Source organism: Brachypodium distachyon, chromosome 1 (genome assembly GCF_000005505.3).
Source record: "Brachypodium distachyon strain Bd21 chromosome 1, Brachypodium_distachyon_v3.0, whole genome shotgun sequence".
NCBI lineage: Eukaryota > Viridiplantae > Streptophyta > Magnoliopsida > Poales > Poaceae > Brachypodium > Brachypodium distachyon.
In genome coordinates this window covers 48,198,744-48,226,313 of record NC_016131.3, presented here as the reverse complement: position 1 = coordinate 48,226,313, position 27,570 = coordinate 48,198,744, and the positions used below count along the sequence as shown (strand labels likewise).

Sequence of the window (27,570 nt, the reverse complement as noted above, 5' to 3'; positions counted from 1 at the left end):
AATCTAGTTTACATTGTAATAAATCTAACACCCATGGAGTCTTGGTGTTGATCATGTTTTGCTCGTGGAAGAGGTTTAGTCAACGGGTCTGCGACATTCAGATCCATATGTACTTTGCAAATCTTTATGTCACCATCCTTGACATATTCACGAATAGTGTGAAACAGGCGTTTAATATGCTTGGAATTCTTGTGAGACCTCGGCTCCTTGGCGTTGGCTATGGCACCAGTGTTGTCACAATAGATGTCCATGGGATCCAACACACTCGGAACCACACCAAGTTCAGATATGAACTCCTTCATCCAAACTCCTTCCTGTGCCGCTTCTGAAGCAGCCACATATTCCGCTTCAGTTGTTGATGCTGCCACAACGCTCTGCTTGGAACTCCTCCAGCTAACTGCACCACCATTCAAAATAAATACGTATCCGGATTGAGACTTAGAGTCATCCGGATCAGTGTCAAAACTAGCATCGACGTAACCCTTTACGACGAGTCGTCACCTCCATAAACGAGAAACATTTCTTTAGTCCTTTTTAGGTACTTAAGGATATTCTTAACTGCTGTCCAGTGTTCCACTCCTGGATCACTTTGGTACCTGCTAGTCAAACTAACAGCATGACACACGTCTGGTCTAGTACACAGCATGGCATACATAATAGAGCCTATGGCTGAGGCATAGGGGATACTATTCATCTTTTCTCTATCTTCTGCCGAAGCTGGACACTGAGTCTTACTCAATATCTTACCTTGCAACATGGGCAAGAACCCTTTCTTTGCTTGATCCATTTTGAACCTTTTCAAAACTTTGTCAAGGTATGTACTTTGTGTAAGTCCTATCAGGCGTCTTGATCTATCTCTATAAATCTTGATGCCTAATATGTAAGCTGCTTCACCAAGGTCTTTCATTGAAAAACTTTTATTCAAATAGCCTTTAACACTTTTAAGAAGTTCTATATCATTCCCAATCAGCAATATGTCATCCACATACAGTATTAGAAATGCTACAGAGCTCCCACTCACTTTCTTGTAAATACAAGCTTCTCCGTGAGTTTGGACAAATCCAAACTCTTTGATCACCTTATCAAAACGGAGATTCCAACTCCGAGATGCTTGCTTCAGCTCATAAATGGAACGCTGAAGTTTGCATACCTTATTAGCATCCTTAGGATTGACAAAACCTTTGGGCTGAACCATGTATAACTCTTCCTCAATGTGACCATTAAGGAACGCGGTTTTGACATCCATCTGCCAGATTTCATAATCGAAAAATGCAGCAATTGCTAACATAATCCGAACAGACTTTAGCATCGCTACGGGTGAGAAAGTCTCATCGTAGTCAACTCCTTGAATTTGTCGAAAACCTTTTGCGACAAGTCGAGCTTTATAGACGGTAACATTTCCATCAGCATCTGTTTTCTTCTTGAAAATCCATTTGTTCTCAACGGCCTTTCAGTCATTCGGTAAGTCTACCAAAGTCCATACTTGGTTTTCATACATGGATCCCATTTCGGATTTCATGGCTTCTAACCATTTTTCGGAGTCTGGGCTCATCATCGCTTCCTCATAATTCGCAGGTTCATCGTTGTCCAACAACATGACATTCATGACACGAGCATTGTACCACTCAGGAGTATTACGTGTTCTCGTCGACCTGCGAAGTTCAGTAGTTGTCTCATTCAAAACTTCATGATCATTATCATTAGCTTCCTCTCTAGCTGATGCAGGATGCACGGGAACAGTTTCTGGTGCTGCGCTACACTCAAATTCGAGAGAAGGTTCAATAACCTCATCGAGCTCTATCTTCCTCCCGCTCACTTCTTTCGAGAGAAACTCCTTCTCTAGAAAGGACCCGTTCTTAGCGACAAACACTTTTCCTTCGGATCTGTGATAGAAGGTGTACCCAATTGTTTCTTTAGGGTATCCTATGAAGACGCATTTTTCCGACTTGGGTTCGAGCTTATCAGGTTGTAGCCTTTTTACATAAGCTTCGCATCCCCAAACTTTAAGAAAGGACAGCTTAGGTTTCTTGCCAAACCATAATTCATACGGTGTCGTTTCAACGGATTTAGATGGTGCCCTATTTAAAGTGAATGCGGCTGTCTCTAATGCATAACCCCAAAACGACAGTGGCAAATCAGTAAGAGACATCATAGACCGTACCATATCCAATAAAGTACGATTACGACGTTCGGACACACCATTGCGTTGTGGTGTTCCAGGCGGCGTAAGTTGTGAAACAATTCCACATTGTCTTAAATGCGTGCCAAACTCGTAACTCAAATATTCACCTCCACGATCTGATCGTAGAAATTTAATTTTCTTGTTACGATGATTCTCCACTTCATTCTGAAATTCCTTGAATTTTTCAAATGTCTTAGACTTGTTTTTCATTAAGTAAATATACCCATATCTACTCAAGTCATCTGTGAAGGTTAGGAAGTAACGATATCCACCGCACGTTGTAACACTCATTGGTCCGCACACATCAGTATGTATGATCTCCAACAAGTCACTGGCCCGTTCCATTATGCCTGAAAACGGGGTTCTAGTCATCTTACCCATGAGGCATGGTTCACATGTATCAAATGATTCAAAATCAAGTGATTCAAGTAGTCCATCAGAATGGAGTTTCTTCATGCGTTTTATACCAATATGACCTAGACGGCAGTGCCACAAATATGTTGAACTATCATTATCCACTTTGCACCTTTTGGCATTAACATTATGAATATGTGTGTCACTACTATCGAGACTTAATAGAAATAAACCATTCACAAGTGGTGCATGACCATAAAAGATATTACTCATGTAAATCGAACAACAATTATTCTCTGATTTAAATGAATAACCGTCTTGCATTAAACAAGATCCTGATATAATGTTCATGCTCAACGCAGGCACCAAATAACAATTACTAAGGTTTAAAACTAATCCTGAAGATAAATGTAGAGGGAGCGTGCCGACGGCGATCACATCAACTTTTGATCCATTCCCGACGCGCATAGTCACCTCATCTCTTGCTAGTCTTCGTTTATTCTGTAGCTCCTGTTTCGAGTTACAAATGTGAGCAACTGAACCAGTATCAAATACCCAGGTGCTACTACGAGTACTAGTAAGGTACACATCAATAACATGTATATCAAATATAACTTTGACGTTGCCAGCCTTCTTATCTGCCAAGTACTTGGGGCAGTTACGCTTCCAGTGGCCAGTCCCCTTGCAGTAGAAGCACTCAGTATCCGGCTTAGGTCCAAATTTGGGCTTCTTCGCGGGAGTGGCAACAGTTTTGCCACCCTTCTTGAAATTTCCCTTCTTACCCTTTGCCTTCTTGAAACTGGTGGTCTTATTGACCATCAACACTTGATGCTCCTTTTTGATTTCCACCTCCGCGGTTTTTAACATCGCGAGGAGCTGAGGAAGTGTCCTATCCATCCCTTGCATATTGTAGTTCACCACAAAACTTTTATAGCTAGGTGGTAGTGACTGAAGAACCCGGTCAATGCCTAATTCATTAGGAATCTCAATTCCCAGTTGTCTCAGGCGGTCGGCGTACCCAGACATTCTGAGCATGTGCTCGCTAACGGAGCTGTTCTCCTCCATCTTGCAGTTAAAGAACCTTTCGGAGGCATCATACCTCTCCGCACGGGCTTGGGTCTGAAATAAAGTATTCAGTTCCCCAATCATAGCATATGCCGAGTGGTGCTCAAAACGCTTTTGGAGCTCAGGTTCCATACCAAGCAAGAGGCCGCACCTAACTACATTGTGGTCCTCAGATTGAGTCAGCCAAACGTTCCTAATGTCAGCAGACTCAGTTGCTGCGGGTTCTGCACCAAGCGCTGCATCAAAAACATAAGCCTTTTTGGCAGCTTCGAGGATAATCCTCACATTCCGGAACCAGTCCGTAAAGTTGCTTCCATTGGACTTCAGTTTATCTTTCTCTAGGAGAGTATTCATATTGAACGTAGTACGAGCCATTGATCTACAACATATTTGCAATGGCAATTAGACTAAGTTCATGATAATAAGTTCAAGCTAATCAAATTACTAATGAACTCCCACTAAAATCAACATCCCTCGGGTTGTTTAGTGACACATGATCCAAATCCACTACACCAAGTCCGATCATCACGTGAGATGGAGTAGTTTCAATGGTAAACATCAGCATGTTGATCACATCATTCATATGACTCATGTTTAACCTTTCGGTTCCTTGTGTTCCGAGGCCATGTCTGTACATGCTAGGCTCGTCAAGTTAACCAAAGTATTCCTGCATGTGTAAAACTGGCTTACACCCGTTGTATGCGAACGTAGAGTTTATAACACCCGATCATCACGTGGTGCTTCAAAACGACGAACTTTTGCAACGGTGCATACTAAGGGAGAACACATTATTATCTTGATATTAACAATGAGGGATCATCTTATAATGCTACCGTCAACTAAGCAAAATAAGATGCATAAAAGGGATAAACATCACATGCATAAATAATGTGACATGATATGGCCTTCTCTTCGTGTGCCTTTGATCTCCATCTCCAAAGCACGGGCATGATCTCCATCATCACCAGCATGGCGCCTAGGTCCTCGGGCGTCATGTATAGTTGCCTCCACCAACTATTGCTACTACGACTATTGCTACTACTAGCGATAAAGTAAAGCAATTACATGGCGATTAAATCATTGACACGAAGGTCATACAATAATTAATGAGACAACCATACGGCTCCTGCCAGTTGCCAAACCCATCGACATGCAAGTCGTGAAATATTACAAAACATGATCATCTCATACATCAAATATATTATATCATATCTTGGCCATACCACATCACATGCCCCTGCAAAAACAAGTTAGACGCTTCTACTTTGTTGTTGCATGTTTTACGTGGCTTTAGGGGCTGCACTAAAAGAACCGTTCTTACTTACGCAAAAGCCACAACGGTGATATACAAATTGCTTATTAACCATATAGGCCTCCCATTGCAAATCAGATTTCAACTATAGTGGGAGAGACAGACACCCGCCAGCCGCCTTATGCAATACAAGTTGCATGTTAATTGCGGAACCGGTCTCTTGTGCGAAGACAAGTAAGGTTGGTCCGAGCCGCTTCATCCCACTATCCCGCAAAATCCGATAGTGCACAAAGGAGGTAGCAATATGAACATCAACGCCCACAACTAAATTGTGTTCTACTCGTACAAAACATCTACGCATAGATCTAGCTCTGATACCACTGTTGGGTTCGTTGCATAGGAAACAAAAATTTTCCTACGAGAAGTGCGGAAGAAAACCCAACAATATATATACTAGATGTATGTAACGAGAGGGATCATGAACACCATACCCTCGTAGACCGCTAAGCGTTACGATCACGAGATCGTTGTTGGTGTAGTGGAACTTTCAATGAGATCAATCTCAGTGCCGAACGGACAGCACCTCCTTGGTATCCACACGTTTAGCTTCACGTTGTCTCCTCCTTCCTCGATCCAGCAAGCGAGAGGGAGAGGTAGACGAGATCCCGGCAGCACGACGGCGTGGTGACTATGGTGAATATTCTCACGGGCAGGGCTACGCCGTGCACGTGAGAAGAGGAGGAGAGGAGGGCTCAGGGGAGAGAGATCCAACTGAAAGCTTGGGGTGTCTCTCTCCCTTGCCCCCCCTTCTATTTATATAGGGGTAGAGGAGGCGTGGCCGGCCAGGACTATCCCGTGGCCAGGACTCTCCGGCGACCAGGACTCTCATGCGGCCAGGACTCTCCCGCGGCCAGGACTCTCCTCCTGGCCGCATGGGCCCTGTGGGCTAGCCCCTCAGCCCATTAAGGCCAGGGTGCTCCCTCACAGGCCCATTTAGCCTAGGGATAGGTGGGCCTCAAGGTGGAACCCTCCGGATCCCTCCGGAACCTTCTAGAAGCTTCCCGGTCAAAACCGGGAAATATTCCAAACTTTCCAGAACCCTGAAAACAACTTTCCATATATAAATCTTTATCTCCGGAACATTCGGAGCTCCTCGTTGCGTCTAGGATCCCATCCAAGACTCCGAATCATAATTCGATATCATCATCATTTATCTCATCTAACCCAAGCAACATGAAACGTTAAGTGTGTGACCCTACGGGTTCGAGAACATGTGGACATGATCAAATATCAATAACCAATAGCGGGACCTGGATGTCCATAATAGTTCCCACATATTCCACGAAGATCTCATCGATTGAACCACTATGTCGAGGATTCAATTAATCCAGTATCCAATTCTCTTTGTCTCGCGATATATTACTTGCCCGAGATTTGATCGTCGGTATCGCCATACCTAGTTTAATCTCGTTACCGGCAAGTTCTCTTTACTCGTTCCGTAATATAATATACCCCCGCAACTAAACACATTAGTCGCATGCTTGCAAACTCATTAGGATGTTATATTACCGAGAGGGCCCAGAGATATCTCTCCGTCACAAGGAGTGACAAATTCCAGTCTTGATCCATACAACCCAACAAGCACCTTCTGGGATACCTGAAAAACACCTTTATGATCACCCAGTTACGAGATGACGGTTGATGCCCACAAAGTATTCTTCCGGTACTAGGGAGTGTCATGATCTCATGGTCTAAAGAAATAATACTTGACATAATAAAACATAAGCAACTTAAACTTAAGTGACACGATCAAAAGCTATGTTTAGGTTTGGGTCTGTCCATCACATCATTCTCCTAATGATATGACCTCGTTATTAAATGACAACACATGTCTATGGTTAGGAAACCTTAACCATCTTTAATCAACGAGCTAATCTAGTAGAGGCGTATTAGGGACACGGTATTTGTTTATTTATCCACACATGTATTTGAGTTTCCAATCAATACAATTATAGCATGGGCAATAAACATTTATCAAGAACAATGAAATATGATAATAACAAATTTATTATTGCCTCTAGGGCATATTTCCAACACGGACATCTCTGATGCCTAAAAAAAATGTTTAGACGCGTCAAATACTAAGCAGTACGGCATATAAAAAATATTAAGACGCATCAAATATTAAGCAGTACGGCATATTAGCGTCAAATACTAAACAGTACGGCATATTAGCGTCAAATACTAAACAATACGGCATAAATAAAATCTAGCGTATCAAAACATATTACTACCGGCCATACTATTTAGACGCGTCAAATACTAAGCAGTACGGCAGATTTAAAATATTAATACGCGTCAAATACTAAACAGTATGGCATAAAAAAAAATCTAGTCTATCAAAACATATTACTACCGGCCATAATATTTAGACGCATCAAATACTAACAGTATGACATTAACCATTGTCCAAAATAATGACCACTACCAAACGCTAAAACATACTTTTATATATACATAACGTATCCTCATAAACATATACATTATAGGATAAATACGTGAGAGATTAGAATTTATCCTTGAAGTGTGTGAACCCCAACCTCGAGCAGCCTCACAGTCACTGGATGAGCACCACCACCACCTCCAAACTCCTCCAAACAACCATCATTGCTCCAACTTTGCACCACAAAATTAGCTCTACATGGCCTATGAAAACAGTAGCTCGATGTGTCTTTGGGTGCCAACTAGGTAGGGGATGCGATTTTGTGGGTTAAATGAGATCAAAATGCACTAATTTGGGCTAGAAAATTGGGACATTTGAGGAGAAAAGGAAGAACAGAAGAACGAGGAGGAAGAAGCGGGGGGCACGGGCGGCTCGTCTGGCTGGGCTCGGGCACGGGAGGGATGGGAAGGGAGGAAGGGAAAGGGAAAAAGGAAAGATTCCGAGGGCCCGTGACCCACCAGGCCCCTTTCGGCCATGGCTAGGCCGACTGGCCAGTCGGCCCCGGCGTAGCCGACTGGGCTTCAGTCGGTCTGGGCCAAGCCGACTGCCTCGTGGGGGCCCCATGCGCTGAGCAGCCGGCCTGCAGTCAGCCTAGGCCAGGCCGACTGGACCCAATCTGCTTCGGCCAGGCCAACTGGACCCAATCGGCATGGGCCAGGTCGAGGCCGTATTATTTTAAAAAATGATTAAAAAATTGAATTATTTAAAAAAAAATAGCCTCCGGCCGGGCCGGGCCACTCATGCCCAGGTATAGTCGACGGGTCTATTGGAGACTTCGGGATGTATTTTCTTTCATGCAACATTTGTGGAACACATGTTTTCGCTCTTTACGACAAGTTCTTTGAAGGGACTAATACATGGACGTTGCGTTTCACCGAACTTAGGACAATCCTTGCCGATTGCTTTGACTTTTGTTTTCTCACACATCATGTATAATTAACTCTTGATTTTGCCTAAAACCAAATATTGCTCTTATATCACGAAAATGGAAACTAGGAGGAACAATCCTAACCTAAAAATGTTACACTTGTGTCTAACCCATGCCAAATTAAAAATATGCCAAATCTAAGAAAAGGTCATCACCACATGTTTCATTGGATTTCATCATTCGGATCCTTCATATCCGTTACGAGTCAATATTAATGGGCTAATTTATCTTCTTCTAAAGTTAATTATTGGCAAATTTATGCCAAACATTTATATCACGAAATAGCTCCGTTATCTTTCCTTTTATACAAGTATCTACATGAAGGTTTTACCAATTTTATGGTAGTTATACATAATCTCACTATCCTTCTTTCTTTGCGACCTCCAATGACCCTCCACCTTTCAAAACTACCATTACCAGCTTTGGGACGATGCTTCAATTCCATCCAAACTGATGGTAACATAAGTCAACCTGAAACAATTAAACTTATAATTAACCCTAGAAGAAAAACTTTATAAAAAAAATCATCATTGGAGAAATACAAATATTTTTTCCTTCTTAACATAACACCACATCTTGACGAAACATACAACAATCCATATTTTCGGAGACTGCATTGTCCTTCGCTCCTATCACCTCGGTCAAAACTACAACAAGCAAACAATGCCTCACCCGGCATCGCCCCTCTCATATAACTACGTATCAACTCCGTCCAAAACAAAAATTTCTCTGTTATGATGGAAATCGACACTATTAGAACAACTCTAACCTAAAAATATTACACTTGTGTCTATGTCACCCAAATAAAAACACGCTAAATCTAAGAAAAACTCCTCGGCACATATTTCGCTAGATTTAATCCTCTGGATCCTCCGCTATCCGTTGTGATACAACATTAATGGACTAATTTATTCTCTTAAATTATTCAAATCAATTATTGGCAACCTTACACCACACATTTTATCACGAAATGACCGCGCTGGCCTTCCTTTTTATACAAGTATCTTTGGAGTAACACATTGTGGTGTTATCAAATTTATGGTAGTTCTCATTAATTATCTTACTGCCCTTTTTCACGTCTCTCACGACTCACCAACTTTTTACCAAACTACCATTTACCGGCTTTTTGACGACGCTTCAACTCCGCCCAAACTAAAATGCATAGTCGTGGAAGCAACTGACACAATACTAATGATAAACAACCCGAAAATATTCCAATTTCAATTAACCACGCCGTAAAAACTTTATGAAAGACAAAAAATCTCCTCGTAGGACAATTGCAGTATAAATATTTGTACTTCTTTGTAAGTGATACCACGTCTAGACAAAATCTACGACAATCCATTTTCTCAGGCACCACGTTGCGCTCGTTCACCCATGCCACATATCATCAATACTACAGTGTGAGATGACTAATCGACCTAAAATTATTACACTTACGCCCAACCACCGATAGGAAATACTACTATGCTAAAATCATCGAAAACGGTAAAAAGGAAATCACTCTATTTGCATTCAAATTTTTTGACCTCCTCTAGTTCTCTGCCAACACCACACGTTGGCCCCGTCAAACATTTTCTTTTCCCATTTCTAGAAACGTAAAAGGGCAAGCGAAGGCCGTGAAAAATAGGGTTTTCCATTGGACTCACTCCGCCGCATCCTCCCCGCACGCAACCGATATATTCCCTACCCCCAAGCCTACCCAGCCGTCAAGGCAAGGCATCCATCCAAGCAAAGCAGCAGCCCGGAGACCGCGTGCGATCCAAGCAGACCCGCAGAAAGAGGGGCAGCCGCCGCCGGAGGAGTAGGAGGAGACCCAAGATGTCGTGGCAGGCGTACGTCGACGAGCACCTCATGTGCGAGATCGAGGGCAACCACCTCACCGCCGCCGCCATCCTCGGCCAGGACGGCAGCGTCTGGTCGCAGTCCGACAACTTCCCCCAGGTCAGCCACCCCCTCTCCCTCTGTTTCCTCAACCGGTCTACTCTGTTTCTTCGCGTTCTCTGTTCCCTTCCCCTGCGTGGTTGACCCGATCGTGTCCCGCTGGATCCGTGCGCGATCTGCTCGGCGCTGCTGGATCGGGCCGGGATGAGATCCGGATCTCGGTCGCTGACGCGATGCTTGTCGAGGATCTCGTAGCCTCTTGCTGTTTCCGTTAGTTGTTACTACATGAGTGCGCTGCCAGCCTCTGCTTGTAGGGTTCATGTGTATGATGTGGAATTATAGGAGGGGTGTTGCAAGTTGGACGATGTGTAGATGTTCATGGAACCACTGCCGGATCCGATTCATTGCTCTGGCCGTGTGATCCGGTTTGCTATCCCGAACTTCGACTGGATGAGTTGGTTCGTAGGAAACTTTTTTAGTCTCGGAACAGAAATGGAGCAACTCCTGCCACGGCAAGTACTAGGTAGAGTAGCTGCTAAAGGCCTGCCAAAGCATGTTATTGCAGTGGAGAAGTTCGCGCCAACATAGTGTTGATGACATTACATTTGGTTTTGCTGCACGATAGCATGCTCTGATGTCATTGATTCTGTGGCATAGATGTATATTGTTAGGAAGGGATATAGTATTACCTAGATTCACCTGTTAGTTTGTTTAGTCTGATATAGCTATCGTGTTGTTTTTGCGGAGAATGAATTTCCAATGACAGTCTAATGTAATACTCTGTCTTGGGAGTGTTTATTATGCGCACCATGTGTTTATTATGGATGTTCTCTCTTTCATCCTTGCCCGCTCTATCACTAAGTTGACTTGCTTTATGCTTCTTAATGTTGCAGTTCAAGCCTGAGCAAATTACTGCCATCATGAAAGACTTTGATGAACCTGGAACTCTTGCACCAACTGGTCTTTTCTTTGGAAGTGAAAAATACATGGTTATCCAAGGTGAACCTGGTGTTGTCATCCGAGGAAAGAAGGTACACTTCTTTTGAAAGCAACTGCCTGTGAACCGTCAATGCTTTGTGCCTCTCTTAACACTCATGTTAGTTTTGCCAAACAAACTGAAATAATTCAGGCTATTTGTACTGATCGTGTTAGGAATATGTTGAGTTGAGTCTGCCCCCCTAGTTTTAACTATATATACTGCTGTATCTCATTTATGCAAGCATGTTCATCGGATGAATGCTCTCACAGTATCCATTATAATTTGCAAACAATTCATGCAACTTGATACAATTGCCATGGCATAGCACATACAAGCCTTATGTGTTAGCTAGTACTCCCTCCGTTCTATAATTCTTGTCTCAAGTTTGTTCAAAAATGGATGTATCTATTCCTAAAAAGCGTCTAGATACATGTAATATTTCGACAAGAATTATGGAACGGAGGGAGTAGTCTTGTACTCAGTATTTTCTTTGCTAGTATTCCGCGGACTAAAGCGCTTACGGTTGCTCTAGCTGTCAGCAAACCGCAGTTGTGGCCATTAACAAGGAAATATGCTTATCATTTATTAGTGGTTCAGCTGCTAGGTTGTCACTAGTCTGTTTCCAGTCTACCGAATGCTGATGCTTATTTTCTGATATCCCCATAAAGAAAAGTTGCTAGTCATTATTGCATAATGCATTTCATGCAAGCTGGACAAATCAGTATTATCTTCCTTCCAATTTTCCATTATGGACTAGAGAAACAGTTGATATCCTTTTTCGCAGAGAAGAAAGAGCTGGTCCTTACTGGTTTCCATATTTCTTACAGGGCCCTGGTGGCATTACCATCAAGAAGACCGGCCAGGCCTTGCTTGTTGGTATCTATGATGAGCCAATGACTCCTGGCCAGTGCAACATGATTGTGGAGAGGCTTGGCGACTACCTAGTCGAGCAGGGCATGTAAGCAGTGCTCCCAGGTTACATATTATTTTGGTCATTTGGGCGACTATGTCTGCTCCTTGTCTGGTTCGGTAAACCTGTGGGCTTGCATATCTGCTTGGCGTTCCACATGATATATGCAGTGAATAATTAGCTTGGGTTTGTTGGTTGGTGACATGTCCGGAGAAAAGATTTTACTTGGGGTTTTTAAATATTTGGCGTCGTGTCGTATCAAACTCAGCTGCTTTTTCACTGAGTTCATGTACATTTGCCTGGTCATGGACTTGTGGGTTCTGCTTTATCAAGATGATTGCATTCTACTGATGCGCTTCCCTGGTCGTGGTGCTTGTTGCTGCTTGAAATCTGCTGCAGTCAGACTTGAGTCATGGTTGTGCGATCACCTCGAGCAACGGAAATAACGAAATGGTGAGAGTGATTAAAGATGCGCGCCTAGCTCGCTGTGTGAAACATGCGTCGCACGGATTCGATTTAGTTTGAGTACGTTTGACGCAACAACAGGCTAAAGTACAATTTTTAACTACTCCCTCCGTCCAACAAAAGATGTCTTAAGTTTGTCAAAATTAGTTTGAGTACGTTTGATGCAACGACAGGCTAAAGTACAATTTTTAACTACTCTCTCCGTTCAACAAAAGATGTCTCAAATTTGGATGTTTTGGATGTATCTAGACATGACTTAGTGGATAGATGTATTCAAATTTGGTTAAAGTTGAGACATCGTTTGTTTGACGGAGGGAGTAGTGATTTGTTAAAAGTGACACATTTTAGTTTCGGAAGTTGGAACTCGCCGTAGAGGAAAGTATTGTGAAATGATTTGAGAATGAATGATTGTGTGTTCTTTTCATTGAATGATGCTCATATATATAAAGGGGAATGGGCACTAATACGTGCATTGGTGTCCTAACTTTTGGCACTCGCGTCCTAGTTTTGGGAAAATTGGGACTCGAACGGTTACGAGGTTAATTCCCTAATTAACTATTAGTTAACTAATAATTAATCTAATTGATCATAACTAATTATTCTCAACACTCCCCTGTGATCAATTTGCTCCGTTGATATGTATACTCTTGAATCATCATGGAATCTTGTAATTTTGTAATTTCCTCCAAAAACCTTGTGGGAAAAATATTGAGGAAATAATAGTAATATTTATATGTTATGAAAAACTCCCTTTAAAAACCCAATGGGAAAATAAGGAGAAAATGGTATAACATATATTGAATATTGTCTCTTGATAATTCATCTCGAATTATGTGAACAATAAATATGCCTTGTATATTATCCACAAAAACCCCGGTGGGGAAAATAGAAAATATGACATATAATGTTATGTTAATATTGTCTCATTAAAAACCTTTTATGAGAAACTAGTGAGTAGAACTCATAATAGGAAAAGAGTGCAATATGATGTTATGAACAGGTTAAACTCAGGTGAATACTCCTCCTGATGCTTGCAAAGTTTTAAGTCGTCGCATACCAGTCCCATATACACATTTCTGAAATGTGGAGTTGGGTAAGGACTTAGTGAACAAATCTGCGAAATTATCACATGATTTGGTTTGCAAGATATTTATCTCCCCATTTTGTTGTAATTCATGAGGTTAGAATAGTTTAGGTGCAATATGTTTAGTTATATTGATTTTTATATAACTTGTTTGCATCTGATCAACACAAGCAGAATTATCCTCATAGATAATTATAGGTGATTCAATTGAACCAATACCACATGATTGTTGTATGTGGTTAATCATTCTGCGTAGCCATACATTTTTAGGAGATGCTTCGTATAAAGCTATTATTTCCGAATGATTTGTGGATGTAGCCACTAGAGTCTGCTTAGAAGACTTCCACGATATGGCTGTCCCACAGTGTAGGAACACCAAACCGGTCTGGATCTGGCATTGTGGGGATCAGATAAATAGCCAGCATCGGTGTATCCGATTAATTCAGAGTCTTGGTTTTCCTTTTGGAAATATAGACCTAGATCTTTAGTGCCTTGTAGGTAGCGAAAACTTGCTTGACTCCTATCCAATGGCGTTTTGTTGGAGCTGCGCTATGTCTAGCTAGTAAATTTACCGCAAATGCAATATCCGGCTGGGTGCAATTTGCTAAGTACATTAATGTTCCAATGGCACTAAGATATGGGAATTCAGATCTCAAAATTTCCTCTCCATCACCTTTTGGTCTGAATGGATCTTTCTCTACGTCTAGAGATCGAACTACCATAGATGTTTTGCATGGATATGATTTGTCCATGTTAAATTTCTCCAAGATTTTCTGAATATATGTAGCTTGGTGAACCAATATTCCCGAAGGAAGGTGCTCAAGTTGTAAACCTAAGCAGAACTTGGTTTTACTCAAATCTTTCATTTCAAATTCTGTCATTAGATGATTACGGGCTTCATCTATATCCTGTTTGTTGGCAATGATGTTTAAATCATCAACATATACTGAGATAATGCAAAATCCTGTTTTTGATTTCTAGATGAATACACATGGGCAGTCATCATTGTTAGAGTAACCCCTTTTAATGAGAAACTCACTTAGTCGGTTGTACCACATTCTACCCGACTGTTTTAAACCGTATAAAGATTTATTCAACTTTACACAGTACGTGTTGCGTCTTGCGTTAGTATTCGGAATTTGGATTCCATCGGGAACCTTCATGTAAATGTCCGAATCTAATGACCCATAAAGATATCCAGTCACGACGTCCATCAACTGCATAGATAGACGATTTTGAACAGATAATGAGATTAAATATTGGAATGTAATTCCACTCATAACCGGAGAATATTTTTCATTGAAATCAATTCTGTCGCACCAGTGGCACCCCGGGTACCATCGCTGCACGACGCGTGGGTCGCCTCGCTTGCCTCCCGAGAGGATCACACCTCGGGCGGCAGTGTACGACCTGCCCGGCAAGCTACTAGCTCGGTAGGGCTAGCGGGGCTTCGGGGGAGAATTCCCGCCTGGGCACCTCCCGGGAAGGTACTTGTCGGGAGGGGCGTTCCCGGGCACAGGTTTCCGCTGCAAGGGCGGGATCGAGCAAGTAGGACAGCGGCGCCACGTGGGCGCGCGGCAGGCACCCAGCGTGCAGTGTTCGTCAGGACAAGGAGTGAGGCGCACGACGCATTTAATGAACCGACAGGAAGGGGGTTCCCCGTCAAGTCAAGCGAATAGTGGCTGTCCAAGAGTAGTTTTTAGGCCTTAGACCCCTAGCTACAAGGCTAGTATTCTTGCATGTATGTATGCTAGCGCACCGAGAAGGAGCTGCCCGAGCTCTCTGCTCGCCACTTGTAAACCATGCACCGGGGCACCTGTGGTATCCCCTTGGCTATAAGAGGAGGACCCCTGCCAGCGGTCAAAGGGATTGGATGGTTGGTTCGTTACTGGTTCGCCGACCAACTCGTAGCACTACACTAGCAGTAGCCCAAAGTAGCAAAGGACACTTAGCCAAATAGAGAGCACCCGGGGGCTTCCCTCGGCAACTTGTAAGCACTTGTTCTTCCGTCAATAAGGGCTCAGACAAGCAGGACGTAGGGTTTCACACCTCCGGGTGGCCCGAACCTGGGTAAAACGCGTGTCCGTGCTCATTGCATGTTGTAGCGCTTCGCATTGGCCCCGCCGGCGATCGCCGGAGCGATCCCCGTCGCCCACTGCCGAACCAAAAAGGGGGTGCTCACGCATCCCCGGTGTCAAAGCCCCGTGCTACGACAAATGCCGGGTCTCTGCGTGAACCCTTGTGCTACTAGTCTCGCTTTGTATCTCACCACCTCATTATTTTCCTTCTTTTTTTGGACAAAAACCCATTTGAATCCCACTGGGAAAACATTTGGAGGTGTACGTATTACTTCTGTAAATACCTTTCTTTTATTGAGCGAGGCTATTTCTGTTTGAATTGCATCCTTCCATTTAGGCCAGTCAGAGTGTTTTTCACACTCGGCTATGGTCTTTGGATCATGATCATTTTGAAGGTTGTTTGCAATCTTAGTAGAGAAATAAGTGTCGACAAACGTAGTTTTTCTATTGTATATTTCTCCAGTGTCTAAGTAATTTGTGGAAATTTCGTTTACCTTTGGTGACTGTTCGCGATTTCCCGTTGCGGTTAAGCCCAGGTTTTCCGATGTCCCAGCATTAGTAATTGAGTGCACTATTGAGCTGAGTTGTGCATGTTGGTTATCCACTGGGTGTATATGTAACGACCCGAACCCGGTAAGGTTCGAATCCCTATGCTCACAGTGCTATCCCTGGATCATAGCAGAGCACACACAGTAACAAGTGGATACCAAGAAAACATATATCATCTTTATTAATCAACGACAAATCCAGAGTTTAATTATTACAATCTGCACAGCTATAGTGGCTGGCTCACTTTACAACGGAAGCAAAATAAAGCAAATAAAACTTGGGCTCCATCAATGCCACTTGGCTTTATTGAGTATAGGCCCCGTGAACCCTACGTCTTCACTCATCATCTGCACGTGATATGTAGCAGGTGAGTACATTGAATGTACTCGCAAGTTGTCAAGGGAAGTATAACAAATGTATATGCATGGATAAGGAAGAGATGGCTGAGGGGTTCTTCTGCATAAAGCCAATTTTGTTTCGCAAACATTTTTGAAAGCTTTTTTTGTAAAGGATTTCTTAAGTCAAAATAATCTTCTCATGGTACATCCCCATGTCAAAATACGAGCTAAACTGACTCCAGCCAATCACTGGGTAGAGCCAGCTGCTTAGGCTTTTCAGGCAACCGCTAGTCAGATGACCTAACTTGCCAAAACCTTTTTTTAAAAAAACTTAGAAAACAGAGGAGATCCTTCACTGGCTTTGAATCTTCGGTCGCTCAAATTGCTCATAACCGGGAGCACGGCTAATCGATTAGATTTCACTCTGCAGAGGTTGTACACTTTCCCCACATGACACAATCAGTCCAAAGTGTTGCCTAACGACAAGTGTGCGCAACAGGTAAAGATTGTGCCGAGGTCTTTTGATGGAGTCCCCCGTACATAATGCCAGCACACCCACGACCCTGATCCGAAGAACGCTCTCCTAGGGCTATGCCAATGCACGAGTTCTCATCCACCTACTTGACCAAGCCAAAGCCCATATAGCATGTGGTTGTACTGGAAACTTCTGGGACTGAAACTTAAAAGGTTCTCTTTGTTCCTGGGCGGCGGTCCCCACCAAAATCCTGAGCATCCGCAGAGCCAATCGCTGGATGCAGCTCTTGTAGACACCAATCTTTGGCTCTCATCATACCACTCCGCCCAGAGAAAAACATTTTGAGTTTTGGTTTAGAAAATACTTTTCACAAAACTGCCCCATAATGGGCTCATAATTTCATAAAACCATTTTATCGAAAACACCATAACCCTTATGCAAGCATTGCTAAGTACATAGATTTTGTAAAGTATAAAACAAGGCTACAAGGATAAATGGCATGGAACCTATGGCTATCTACTATAGGATATAGAAACATATAGCATTTTCCTACACATGCATTTCTACAAAAATATGCATAGCAAAATAATGGGATAAATATGGTCAAAGCAACTTGTCTTCTGAGTACTCGCAGCAAGAATCACACTCCTGATAGCACTCCGCGTCACACTCCGTGCAATCTAACGTTAAAAGAAACGATATCAAAATAAATAAACAATTCCACAAAAACAAAAGTGCAAGATGGCGGCATGCATGCAAGAAACTCCAAACCAACATATGCATAGTAATAATAATTTTATGGTTTCTTAAATACATCTTATTTAATGTAAGCTTAAACCAAACGCACTGTTCCTATGTCTAAACGGGTGCAAGCAAATTTTAATGAACAGGTACTGATGCTAAATATGTGCACCGAGAGTTACATCTACAGGGGTTTGGTTAAACTAGATTATGGTCTGGTTATCCGAAACTTAACCTGCAATTACGACTGCAGATACTTTGCAAAGAGTAGCACTTAACAGGTTCATTAGATGCTACACATTCTAAGCAGGTCTAACTTGCAAAGTTTGGATTAACAAATCAAAAGATATGATTTTCAGAAGTTGACTAACCTATACTAGAGGTACTGTGAATACAGTTTTCCAAAGATCATATACTGATGTGAACCGATCTGATATTGTGCAACAAGTGAACTAATGTTTGGACAAAGATCTATTCTATGCTCTAAAGGAGGTTTTACGCCAGCAGGTTCTACAAAACAGTCTATACAAATTCTAGAAGGTGACTACTCCAGAAGGCACATGCTGTGGATAGCTAATCCCAACGAAGATGCACTACAGGAGATCATGGATACGGGGTATCCCTAGTGAAATAATCGGTAGATAAATGTTTGCCCTAACAATAGCAGAAAGAATTGGCTAAAAATGTTCTACGGTTCAAAAGTTACAAGCTATCGAAATAGGCTAATCAAAACTGCTCGTGGTGAGCGTTTCTCACCGGAGGAAGTTCGCCGGCGTTGAGGAAAACAGCGAGGGAGTCGTCGCGGAGTCGAGGAGATCGTGGGCGAGGTCGAGGAGGAAGCGGCAGACTCGTCTGGATCCTCGGAGTGGTCGGAGGCGACGTCGGTCGACGGCTACAGCCGGTTGGAGCGGCCGCGGCAGCGACGAGCTATGGTGACGATTTGCGAGGGGAATAGGGCAGCGCTTGGGCGTAGCCCGTGGGGGTGGCGAGGTGAGAAGAAAGGAGGACCTGGGCGCCTTTTATAGGGGAAGGGGAGAGCAGGGTCGAGAGATTATCTCGCCGGGATCAATGGCTCTAGCCATTAATGGAGAGGAGAGCCATGGGGAGACTGTTGGGCTGTAATTTGGGAAACTGAGGGGATTGGGGAGAGGAGGCTCGTGGGATTCGATTCAGAGCACCTGGACGGGGAACCGGAGGAGATTGCGCTGGCGACGGCGTTGTGCCTATTTCTGTTCGTGCTCGTGCAGAAGGAGGAAGACGAGCGCCCGTGGGGTTCGGCTGGGCTGTGGCGCTCGGGGAGAGATGGGCCAGCGAGATGGGCTGCCTAGGTGGGCTTCGGTAATTTGTTTTCTAGTTTTTTTCCAAATTGTTTCCTCTTTAATAAATTCTGGATTTGGTTGTGGTATTCAAAATAACACCAAACCTTGTCCATAAAATTCCAGAGATTCAAGCAAAATGCCTTGGGCCTAGGAAAATTATTTCCAGCCATACATACCATTTGAAAATAATTCTTGTATCAAAATATTCCGCTACGAGCTTAAGTATCTTACAAAAATTAATTTATAGAGTTTATACTTCCCAAAATATTTTATAACTCCAAACATGCATTGGTGACATAAATTAAATCATTCCCATTTTGAGGATGTCATGTTACCCTCTTCTCGTTCTCGAACACACTTGGAAATGAAATAAAATATGTCTAGAAATTCAAAAATGCATGAGAAACTAAATATGCATGAGGCATGATGCTATTACAACCAAAATGAAATTTTGGGTGTTATAGTATATTACCCAATTGATCTCGGTCAATCAAATGTTGACTCACATTTGTTGTTGTAGAAGGAGGTTCAGAAGATTTATTCTTCTGTTTTCTTTGCCGCGGCTCCTTCGTTTGTTCCTTTTTTTGCTTGCTGGAAGCTAGATCCTTTTTAGTTGTCGTACCTCTCCCCCTCTTCCTTTGAACGGTAGGTGAGGAGGTTGAATAGTTTTTATAGGTACCTCCAATCTTTCGGGTACGTTCTTTGCAGGATTATAGGATTTAGTTACTACTTTGTAATCAACAAATGCGTCTGGTAAATTGTTTGCAATATGTTGCAAATTTATAATTTTCTGAACCTGTTGTTCAGTTTCTTGAGTACGTGGATCTGAGGCAGAAATGCCTTGGACATTCTAGTTGATTTCCTGGCATTCTTGTTTTTGGTACTTCAATTCTGCCCTTAATGTCGGGAAATGATCCTCATTAAAAATATAATCAGCGTACTGGGCAGTGAATAGATCCCCTGTGAGAGGTTTTAGGTACTTGATAATTGACGGTGATTTGTACCCCACATAGATCCCCAATTTTCTATGTGGTCCCATTGATGTAAGTTGTGGTGGTGAGATCGGTACGTAAGTAGCGTAACCGAATTTTTGCATATGGGAAATACATGGTGGATTTCCATGTACTGATTGAAGGGGAGAAGTAGTATGATATGCAGTTGGTCGCAATTGAATTAAATCAGCGGCATGTATAACCGCATGACCCCAACAAGTTGTTGGTAAATTACAATTCTGTAATAAAGGTCTTGCAATAAACTTAATTCTCTTAATAAAAGATTCAGCCAAACCATTTTGTGTGTGGACATATGGGACTGAGTGTTGAACTTTGATTCCTAATGCCATGCAATAATCATTGAAGGCGCGTGAGGAGAATTCAGCCGCATTGTCCATTCGAATTGTTTTAATTCGATGTTCTGGATAATGAGCTTTTAATTTAATTACTTGGCTCATTATCTTTGCGAATGCATGGTTATGTGTGGAAGGTAGACACACATTAGACCATCTTGTAGATGCGTCGATTAAAATCATGAAATACCTAAATGGTCCAGACAATGATTGGATAGGGCCACAAATATCTCCTTGAATTCGTTCAAGGAATTTGAGTGGTTCCGATTGTATTTTAAGATAAGAAGGTCTTAAAAGGAGCTTACCTTGTGCACATGTTGTGCATACAAAATCCTGAGATTTTGTGAATTTTGTTTTATTAAGATTATGACCAACAGAATTATTAATAATTTTTCGTATCATCCCGATTCCGAGGTGACCAAGGCGATCATGCCAAGTATGGAATGTATTGACATTCTGAAAAATTATTTTATACGCAACATGGGCTACAGGTTTTATGTATGTATAGTACAATCCGGACGATAAAGAAGGAATTTTTTCAAGAATTTGTTTGCCATATCCGTTACTTTTTGTAAATAGAAGAAATTCCTCATTGTCGTCATCGTGGGTTTCAATATGAATCCCATTTTGACGGATATCGTATAACTTATCAGAGTACGAGTTGAATCGGGATACAATAAAGTGTCCTCGATTATTACTTGTGTACCCATAAGAAGTGTGATGATGGCACGTACATAGCCAACAATTAATGTATCGTGTCCAGCGATTGTCAAAATATTTCCTTGCGTTTTAGTAAGGGTTTGAAAATATTTTGTTTCCCTAAGTATAGTGTTTGTGGTGGCGCTGTCCACAAGGCAAAGTTCTTCGTCCATTTTGGATTGACTCCCGTAGAAAAAACTATATATGGAAAAGGAAGAATTTTGATAACATTCTTAATAGATATATAGAATACATACAAATTTATTTATGTATTAAATTGATAATACAATATCGTAATTTACAATACATATGTCAAATATGTAGGTACGAAAGTGCTGATACAATAATGTAATATTACAATATAGATGACAATGGTCACTATAATTTATTTACAACAATACTTAGGAACGTAAATATAAATAATATCTATTTCGGAGGTAGGTGAATTAGTTTAGGTCTCCAAACATATCATTAGAAGTAAATTCAATGATCATGTTCTCTGTGCTCATTAGGTCCTTAGACGTTTGGATTATCGGGTTGTTGCTTAGCTCTTTCTTCGTATCATGCGAACAACCGGCTTCCTTGGAATTGTCGGATTGGAAATTGAAGTGTGATTCAAATCTTGGTCCTTGATGAGCAGGTCGCTTGCGTCCTACGGATTGGAGGTACAGATCTACAAAATGACGAGGGGTACAACATTTCTTTGTAATATGCTTGTAGCACCCACATTTCTGACAAACTTTAGATTTGTCGTATTGTGGTTTGAAAGTGCCTTTCCCCTTTTCCTGTACACGTGGCTTGTTTTTCTTGTTGCCCTTTTGCTTGCCTTTGAAGTTGTTTGGTCGATTAGTCGATCCATTGAACTTGTTGTTTTTCTGAAAATTAGCATGTACTTCAGGCAAAGGTGCAGCGCCTACAGGTCACTGATGATGGTTCCTCATTAGAAGTTCATCATTCTTTTTGGCTTGAAGTAAAACATGGATAAGATCAGAATATCTATTTAATTGGCATGCACGATACTGTTGCTGGAGGATCCTATCGGCCGGAAGCATAGTGGATAAGGTCTTTCCAATCTTTTTCTCTTCAGAAGGTTCCTTCTCGCAAAATTGCAACTTTGAACAAATTTTATGAACGACATGATTGAACTCTCCAATGGATTTAAAATCTTGTAGGCGTGGTTGAGTCCATTCATGTGTGGCTTCAGGCAAAATCACGGCCTTCTGCTGTTCATATTTAGTTTGAAGGGCAAGCCATAGTGTGTATGGATCTTCTTCCATGACATACTCTAATTTGAGATCAGCATGGATGTGGTTCCTTGTAGTATATAAGGCATTATATTTGTATAAATCTGCGATGGACGGTTGTCCCTCTTGACGAGGTTGTATGGTCGCTGAAAGACCGCGTGACACAAGGCTCACTTTTACGTCCATTGCCCAAGTTGGATAGTTTCGACCGTTGAGGGCTAGTTCCTCAAACTCTTTCCCGGTCATTTTGTCCTACATGGGGTTGTAAAACCATGAATTTTGTCAATTACTAGTAGGTAAAGCCAAAATATTGTGGTCATTGTTGTATTTAAATTGCAAGAAAATGCATGAGATTTAATCAATGTTAAATTCATATAGTGTAGACCTCAAATAACAATTTGAAGATAATCACCGATTATTGGTGTAGATCTCTCAGCTCTACGCAAAAAATTCGTTGCTTTCAATAAGGTGTATGTTCCCACGGAACATTCAACGCCATTTAGCATTTTACTGTTATTGAAAGACTATAGCACCTTGTGTTATTTTTTAATTTAATATTGGAAGAGCACGTTGAAGGTAGTCATTGTGTGTATTCGACACAATGTAGATCTCTCAGCACTACGCGAAATAATTCGCTGCTTTCAATAAGGCGTATGTTCTAACGGAACATTCAACGCCATTTAGCATTTTACCGTTATTGAAAGTCTATAATACCTTGTGTTTCGCATATATTAAATTGAGGTAGTCACATAGTGATAATTTTTGTTTATCACTAATAGAGATTTTTCTTGAATCAAGTCTAATTTGGGCATTTTTTATGCCATTTTGGGACTTAATCGTTGAAGCAAAACTCTCGAATATGCAAGAAATAAAGATCTCAATTGCAAAGGCGTAAATATCACATGTAATAGGGGATGCATATCATACAAACACATTGAACACGACAATATTTACATACACATTTACATACAAATATGTCTTTGAATATATATCCAAAAGAAAACTACTCGAATGCAAATAAATATAAGTCCAAGGACCTATAAATAATAAATACTGCTACTAATAAACAGAAATCTGGACCAAATCACAAATAATGGAGAATTCCAGGCTTTTCTGCAATTCGGCCTTGTGTTAGTGGAGGGGTGGCCTGCTGCTTGCGTGGGAATTTCCTAGGCTGGGCCTTGGTGGCCTTTTGGGCCGGCCCAGGTTGGGACAAGGGGCAGATCGAGAGGGTTAAAAAGAGGGATCGAGAGGGTTGAGTAGTTACGTTTCCCCTAGCCCGCCTCCACGCCTGACGGCGCCCCCAATCTCGCCCACCACCGCCTCCACTGCTTTGCGCCTTAGAGGGAGGACGGCCCCCCCTCGTTAGAGGAGGAGAGGCCAAGGGCCGCCGGATTCCAGCCGCCGGCAGCGGGACCGGCGTGGTGTGAAGCCATGGCGGCCGCGAACTTGCGGAGAAGCCCCCTTGCCTCCGGATGGACCTCCTCAAGCCCCGGTTCATCGCCGGCGGAGTCCTTCGCGTCAATCTCGAGCCCGGGTGGAGTAGGTGCAGCGGCGTCCTCAATCGGTGGCTCGGGCGGAGTTGGCGAGGGGAGCGGCGGCACTGCGCCGTCCCTTGTCAGGCACGGGCCGTACCCGTGGACCGGGCAGAAGAGGACGTCCGGTGGTGGAGGTGGAGAGGCCAGGGCAGTGGCCCAATTGTTGTCTTCGCCAAGCATCGGGGCCGCCTGTCGTAGCCTGGGGCTTAGACACCGGGGATGAGAGGCACCCCTTTTTGGTTCGGCAGTGGGCGTTGGGGATCGCTCCGGCGATCGCCGGTGAGGCCAATGACGAGCGTACAATGCAGAAGCTTGTTTACCCAGGTTCGGGCCACCCAGAGGTGTAAAACCCTACGTCCTGCTTCGGAGTTTTTATTAGCCAATGAACATGTGTTTACAGGTTGCCGGGGGAGCCCCCGGGCGTTCTCTTCCCTTTTCTGCTAAGTGGCTACTTGCTACTTCTGGGCTAAAAGACTCTCACTCAAACTCCACTGGAGTGTAACCTAGAAAGAACCGAACCCCTCCGACCGATGGCACTGGTCCTCCTGTTATACTCAAAGGGATACAACAGGTGCCTCGGTGCATGGGGGACAAGTGTCGAGCAAAGACCCTAGGGAGCTTGCCCTTTCTGCGCTGGCATGCATGCATGCTGCAAAGTGCTGTAGCTGCGGTACGTGCCTTAGATTCACTACGAGCCACTCACTGTGGGCTGACTAGACTGGGAACCACCCTTCTGTCGGAGCATTTAATGCTTGGTTGTGCCATACTCCACGCCCTGACCAGCCCTGCACAAAATAAGCCTGCCGGGCAGCCACGTGGTGCCAATACTCTGCTTGCATCGGGCGCCAGCCCTGTTGTAAGCGCCTGCGCCAGGGAACACCCTCCCCGGCAAGTGACCTTCCCGGGGGGCGCCCTGATGGGAACCTTCACGATGCCATCCGGGGCAACCCCCCCAGCCCGGCTAGTCTTGCCGGGCTGGTGGCTTCCTGGGCAGCTCGCACCGCGCTGCCCGGGGTCCCGTCCTTGCGGGGAGCAAGCGAGGCGACCCACACGTTGCACAATGGTGGTACCCCGGGTGCAACTGGTGCGACACCGCCGGTCCGTTCAGCGAGTAGACCGGCATAGCCGGCGCCGTGATGGTACCCCGGGTGCCACTGGTGCGACAGTAGCCCCCGGGCGTGGGCCGGCAACGTCTGTTCCCAAGCGAAGTCATCCTTGGTCGGTTGTTGGGCTACGCCCTTAACCGACGCGTGGGTCCCGAGTCGTTTCGGGTTCCCGTTCATGTGCTGCTCCAGGGGCTCCGCCGTTACAGGAAGTGTGGTGGGGGCGAGATTTCCGCCCTAATCTCCCCTTAACTGCGGGTGGTTAAGGCCACGTCCCGCACTCCCCTTCTTTAAGCGTAGTTATCCCCAGCGCACCCGTAGGGTGCGGATGCGACCGTTGCTCAACGCTGGGGTGCTATAAAACCCCACCGCTGCGCTGAGGGACAATCACTTAGTCCCCAGTCCTCCTTCCTCATCCCAATTCCTCCTCGCGCTCCTGAATCCTGCTAATCGCCGCCCACATTCCTCATGGTGCCTACGGCCCCCCAAGAGAGGGAAGGGTTCCAAAAGCTCTACGGCTGACAAGGGCGAGAAAGCCCCCAAGAAGCCCTTGTCAGAGAAGGACCAGAAGAACCGGGAGATGAGGGCCACGCGGGCCTTCTTCAAGCCCGGCTACAACGGCGAGGGGGTCGACAAGATCCGGCACGCCGTCGCCTCCTCGTTCAACGAGTACGTCGAGATGCTCATCTTCCCTGCCGGCGGCGTCGACCAGGACAACGACTTCCGGGTGTTCGGCCACTTCATCCTTTCTAGGTTCGTACCTCCGTACTCCCTCTTCGTCCATGCTCTCATGGCGGCGTACTAGCTTAAGGTTGCGCAGCTCCACCCCACTTCTCTCTTCCTTCTCGCTGTCTTCCAATTCCTCTGTGAGGGGTTTGTCGGGGTGATGCCATCGGTGGCGTTGTTCCGCCAATACTTCTACCGGCGCGTCGAGCAGTCGGGAGCGATGTCGTCAGGGGTCTCGTTTCGTGCCCGCGACAAGATGAAGTCAGAGTTCATCGTGCGGAGCGAGAAGAAGATCGAAAAGGAGTGGCGCGGGAGCTGGTGTTGGGTTCGCGTGGATGAGCCCAACGAGTTCATTCATGCGCCCACCGAGCTGCCAGCGAGTAACGGCAGCTAGCGGGACCGCTACAGCCGAGACGCGGAACTCCTTCCCATCATCCAGAATATCAAGACCCTGCGGCTAGCGGGGCTCACCGATCTGGATCTGGCGCGCACCTACATCAGCCGGCGCATCGCGCCGCTGCTGCTGCGGTCCTGCCCCGCGTGGATGTACACGGGGCCCGACGGCACCACGCGTGGGTGTGATGCCGGAGGTGATCCAGGAGTGGGTGAAGGGAATCACCGGCGAGGACGTTCCATTCACAGAGCTGCCCCCCGGGGCTCCATCCCTTCACGCCGGCGTCGCGGGCCTTCACGACATGATCGATAGCTACCCACCCTGCAACGAGTTGGGGCTGATGTTTGATCCCCCGGTCCCAGCCCCGAAGCCTCCGCCACCCGCTGCCCGTGGGAAGCACGTGGTCGAGGAAAGCGAGGGGGGATCGGATTCCAGTTGGCCCGGCGACGAGGCGGGCGGCGTTGCTGGAGCCCGGACGGTCCTCCCCGAGGCGGGGGGTGAGGAGGAGGATGACGTGCCGCTGGTGCGGCGACCAAGAGCGCCAGCGGCAGCGGCCACCTCTGCAACGGCAGCAGGCGCCTCTGTGGCTTCTGCAGCAACCGGGGCTGCGGCAACTCCACGAGGGTCCGCGGTCCCGCCCAAGCGGGGAATCTTCACCGGCTACTCTCTGAAGCTCAACCCCCCATGGTAAGCTGACGTCTTTCCTCCCCCTTTATTTGCAAGTTTGTGCTTTCCTTGATTCCTTCGCTTCTTCGTTGACGCCTTGCAGGGACAGCGCTCCGGCCGGAGCTGGCAAGAGGGGGAGAACCGACGCTGCGCCCACTGCGCCTAGCAAAAAGCCGCGCACCCAGGCCAGTGTTAGTGCCAGCCAGGCCAACACGCGGGCCAGCGACGCCACAACTACGCCTGCCGCCGACCCGGTCCCAGAGGAGGAGGAGGAGCCCGCAGCAGGTACAGACCCCTCTCCTGATTCCATTGTACACACTCCTCCTGCACGTTGATCCGTGACCGTGTAATTACCTCGGCTTGCAGGCAAAACCCGGCCTGCAGCGGACAGCCCGGCAGCAGAAGCCAGGACAGAGGGGGACAAATCACTCCCCGCAAGCGCGGCGACCCCGCAAGGTACCTACACAGAACTCCCTTGCGCTCGTCGCCGGGTACCTCAATTTGGTTTGAAGTACTTATTTTGCCCTTGCCACAGGTCCCAATGCACCCGCCACGGGGGCGGACGATACGTTGATCGACCTCACCTCTGACGTCGAGGACGCAGGGCTGAGGGACGAGCCAGAGGCGGCTCCCGCGCCAAGCCCCGCCGCCCTAGATACGACGGTGGTGGCACCCGCCACCGCTACCGGAGTGGGGCTCGACGGTGCGTCCTCGGCCCCGCAGGCCAGAGGCGTGGACCCCGCGGCCGC

At 45.0% G+C, this 27,570-nt stretch overlaps 1 protein-coding gene and 1 long non-coding RNA gene across 2 annotated transcripts; one reads left to right on the top strand and one right to left on the bottom strand.

Moving 5' to 3' along the window:
* Positions 1–9,908: 9,908 nt before the first annotated feature.
* On the top strand, positions 9,909–12,408 carry LOC100839680 (profilin-1). Its single transcript, XM_003564279.3, has 3 exons — positions 9,909–10,228; positions 11,062–11,199; positions 11,975–12,408. The coding sequence occupies exons 1-3, from the start codon at positions 10,106–10,108 to the stop codon at positions 12,107–12,109; spliced, it is 396 nt and encodes a 131-aa protein (XP_003564327.1). The 5' UTR covers positions 9,909–10,105; the 3' UTR covers positions 12,110–12,408.
* Positions 12,409–16,384: 3,976 nt separating this feature from the next.
* Positions 16,385–19,076, bottom strand: LOC100839379. The gene is made up of 2 exons (XR_137948.4): positions 18,544–19,076; positions 16,385–16,580 (listed from the first exon to the last, which is right to left on the bottom strand). It is a non-coding gene; the product is annotated as an uncharacterized LOC100839379 (long non-coding RNA).
* Positions 19,077–27,570: the final 8,494 nt, after the last annotated feature.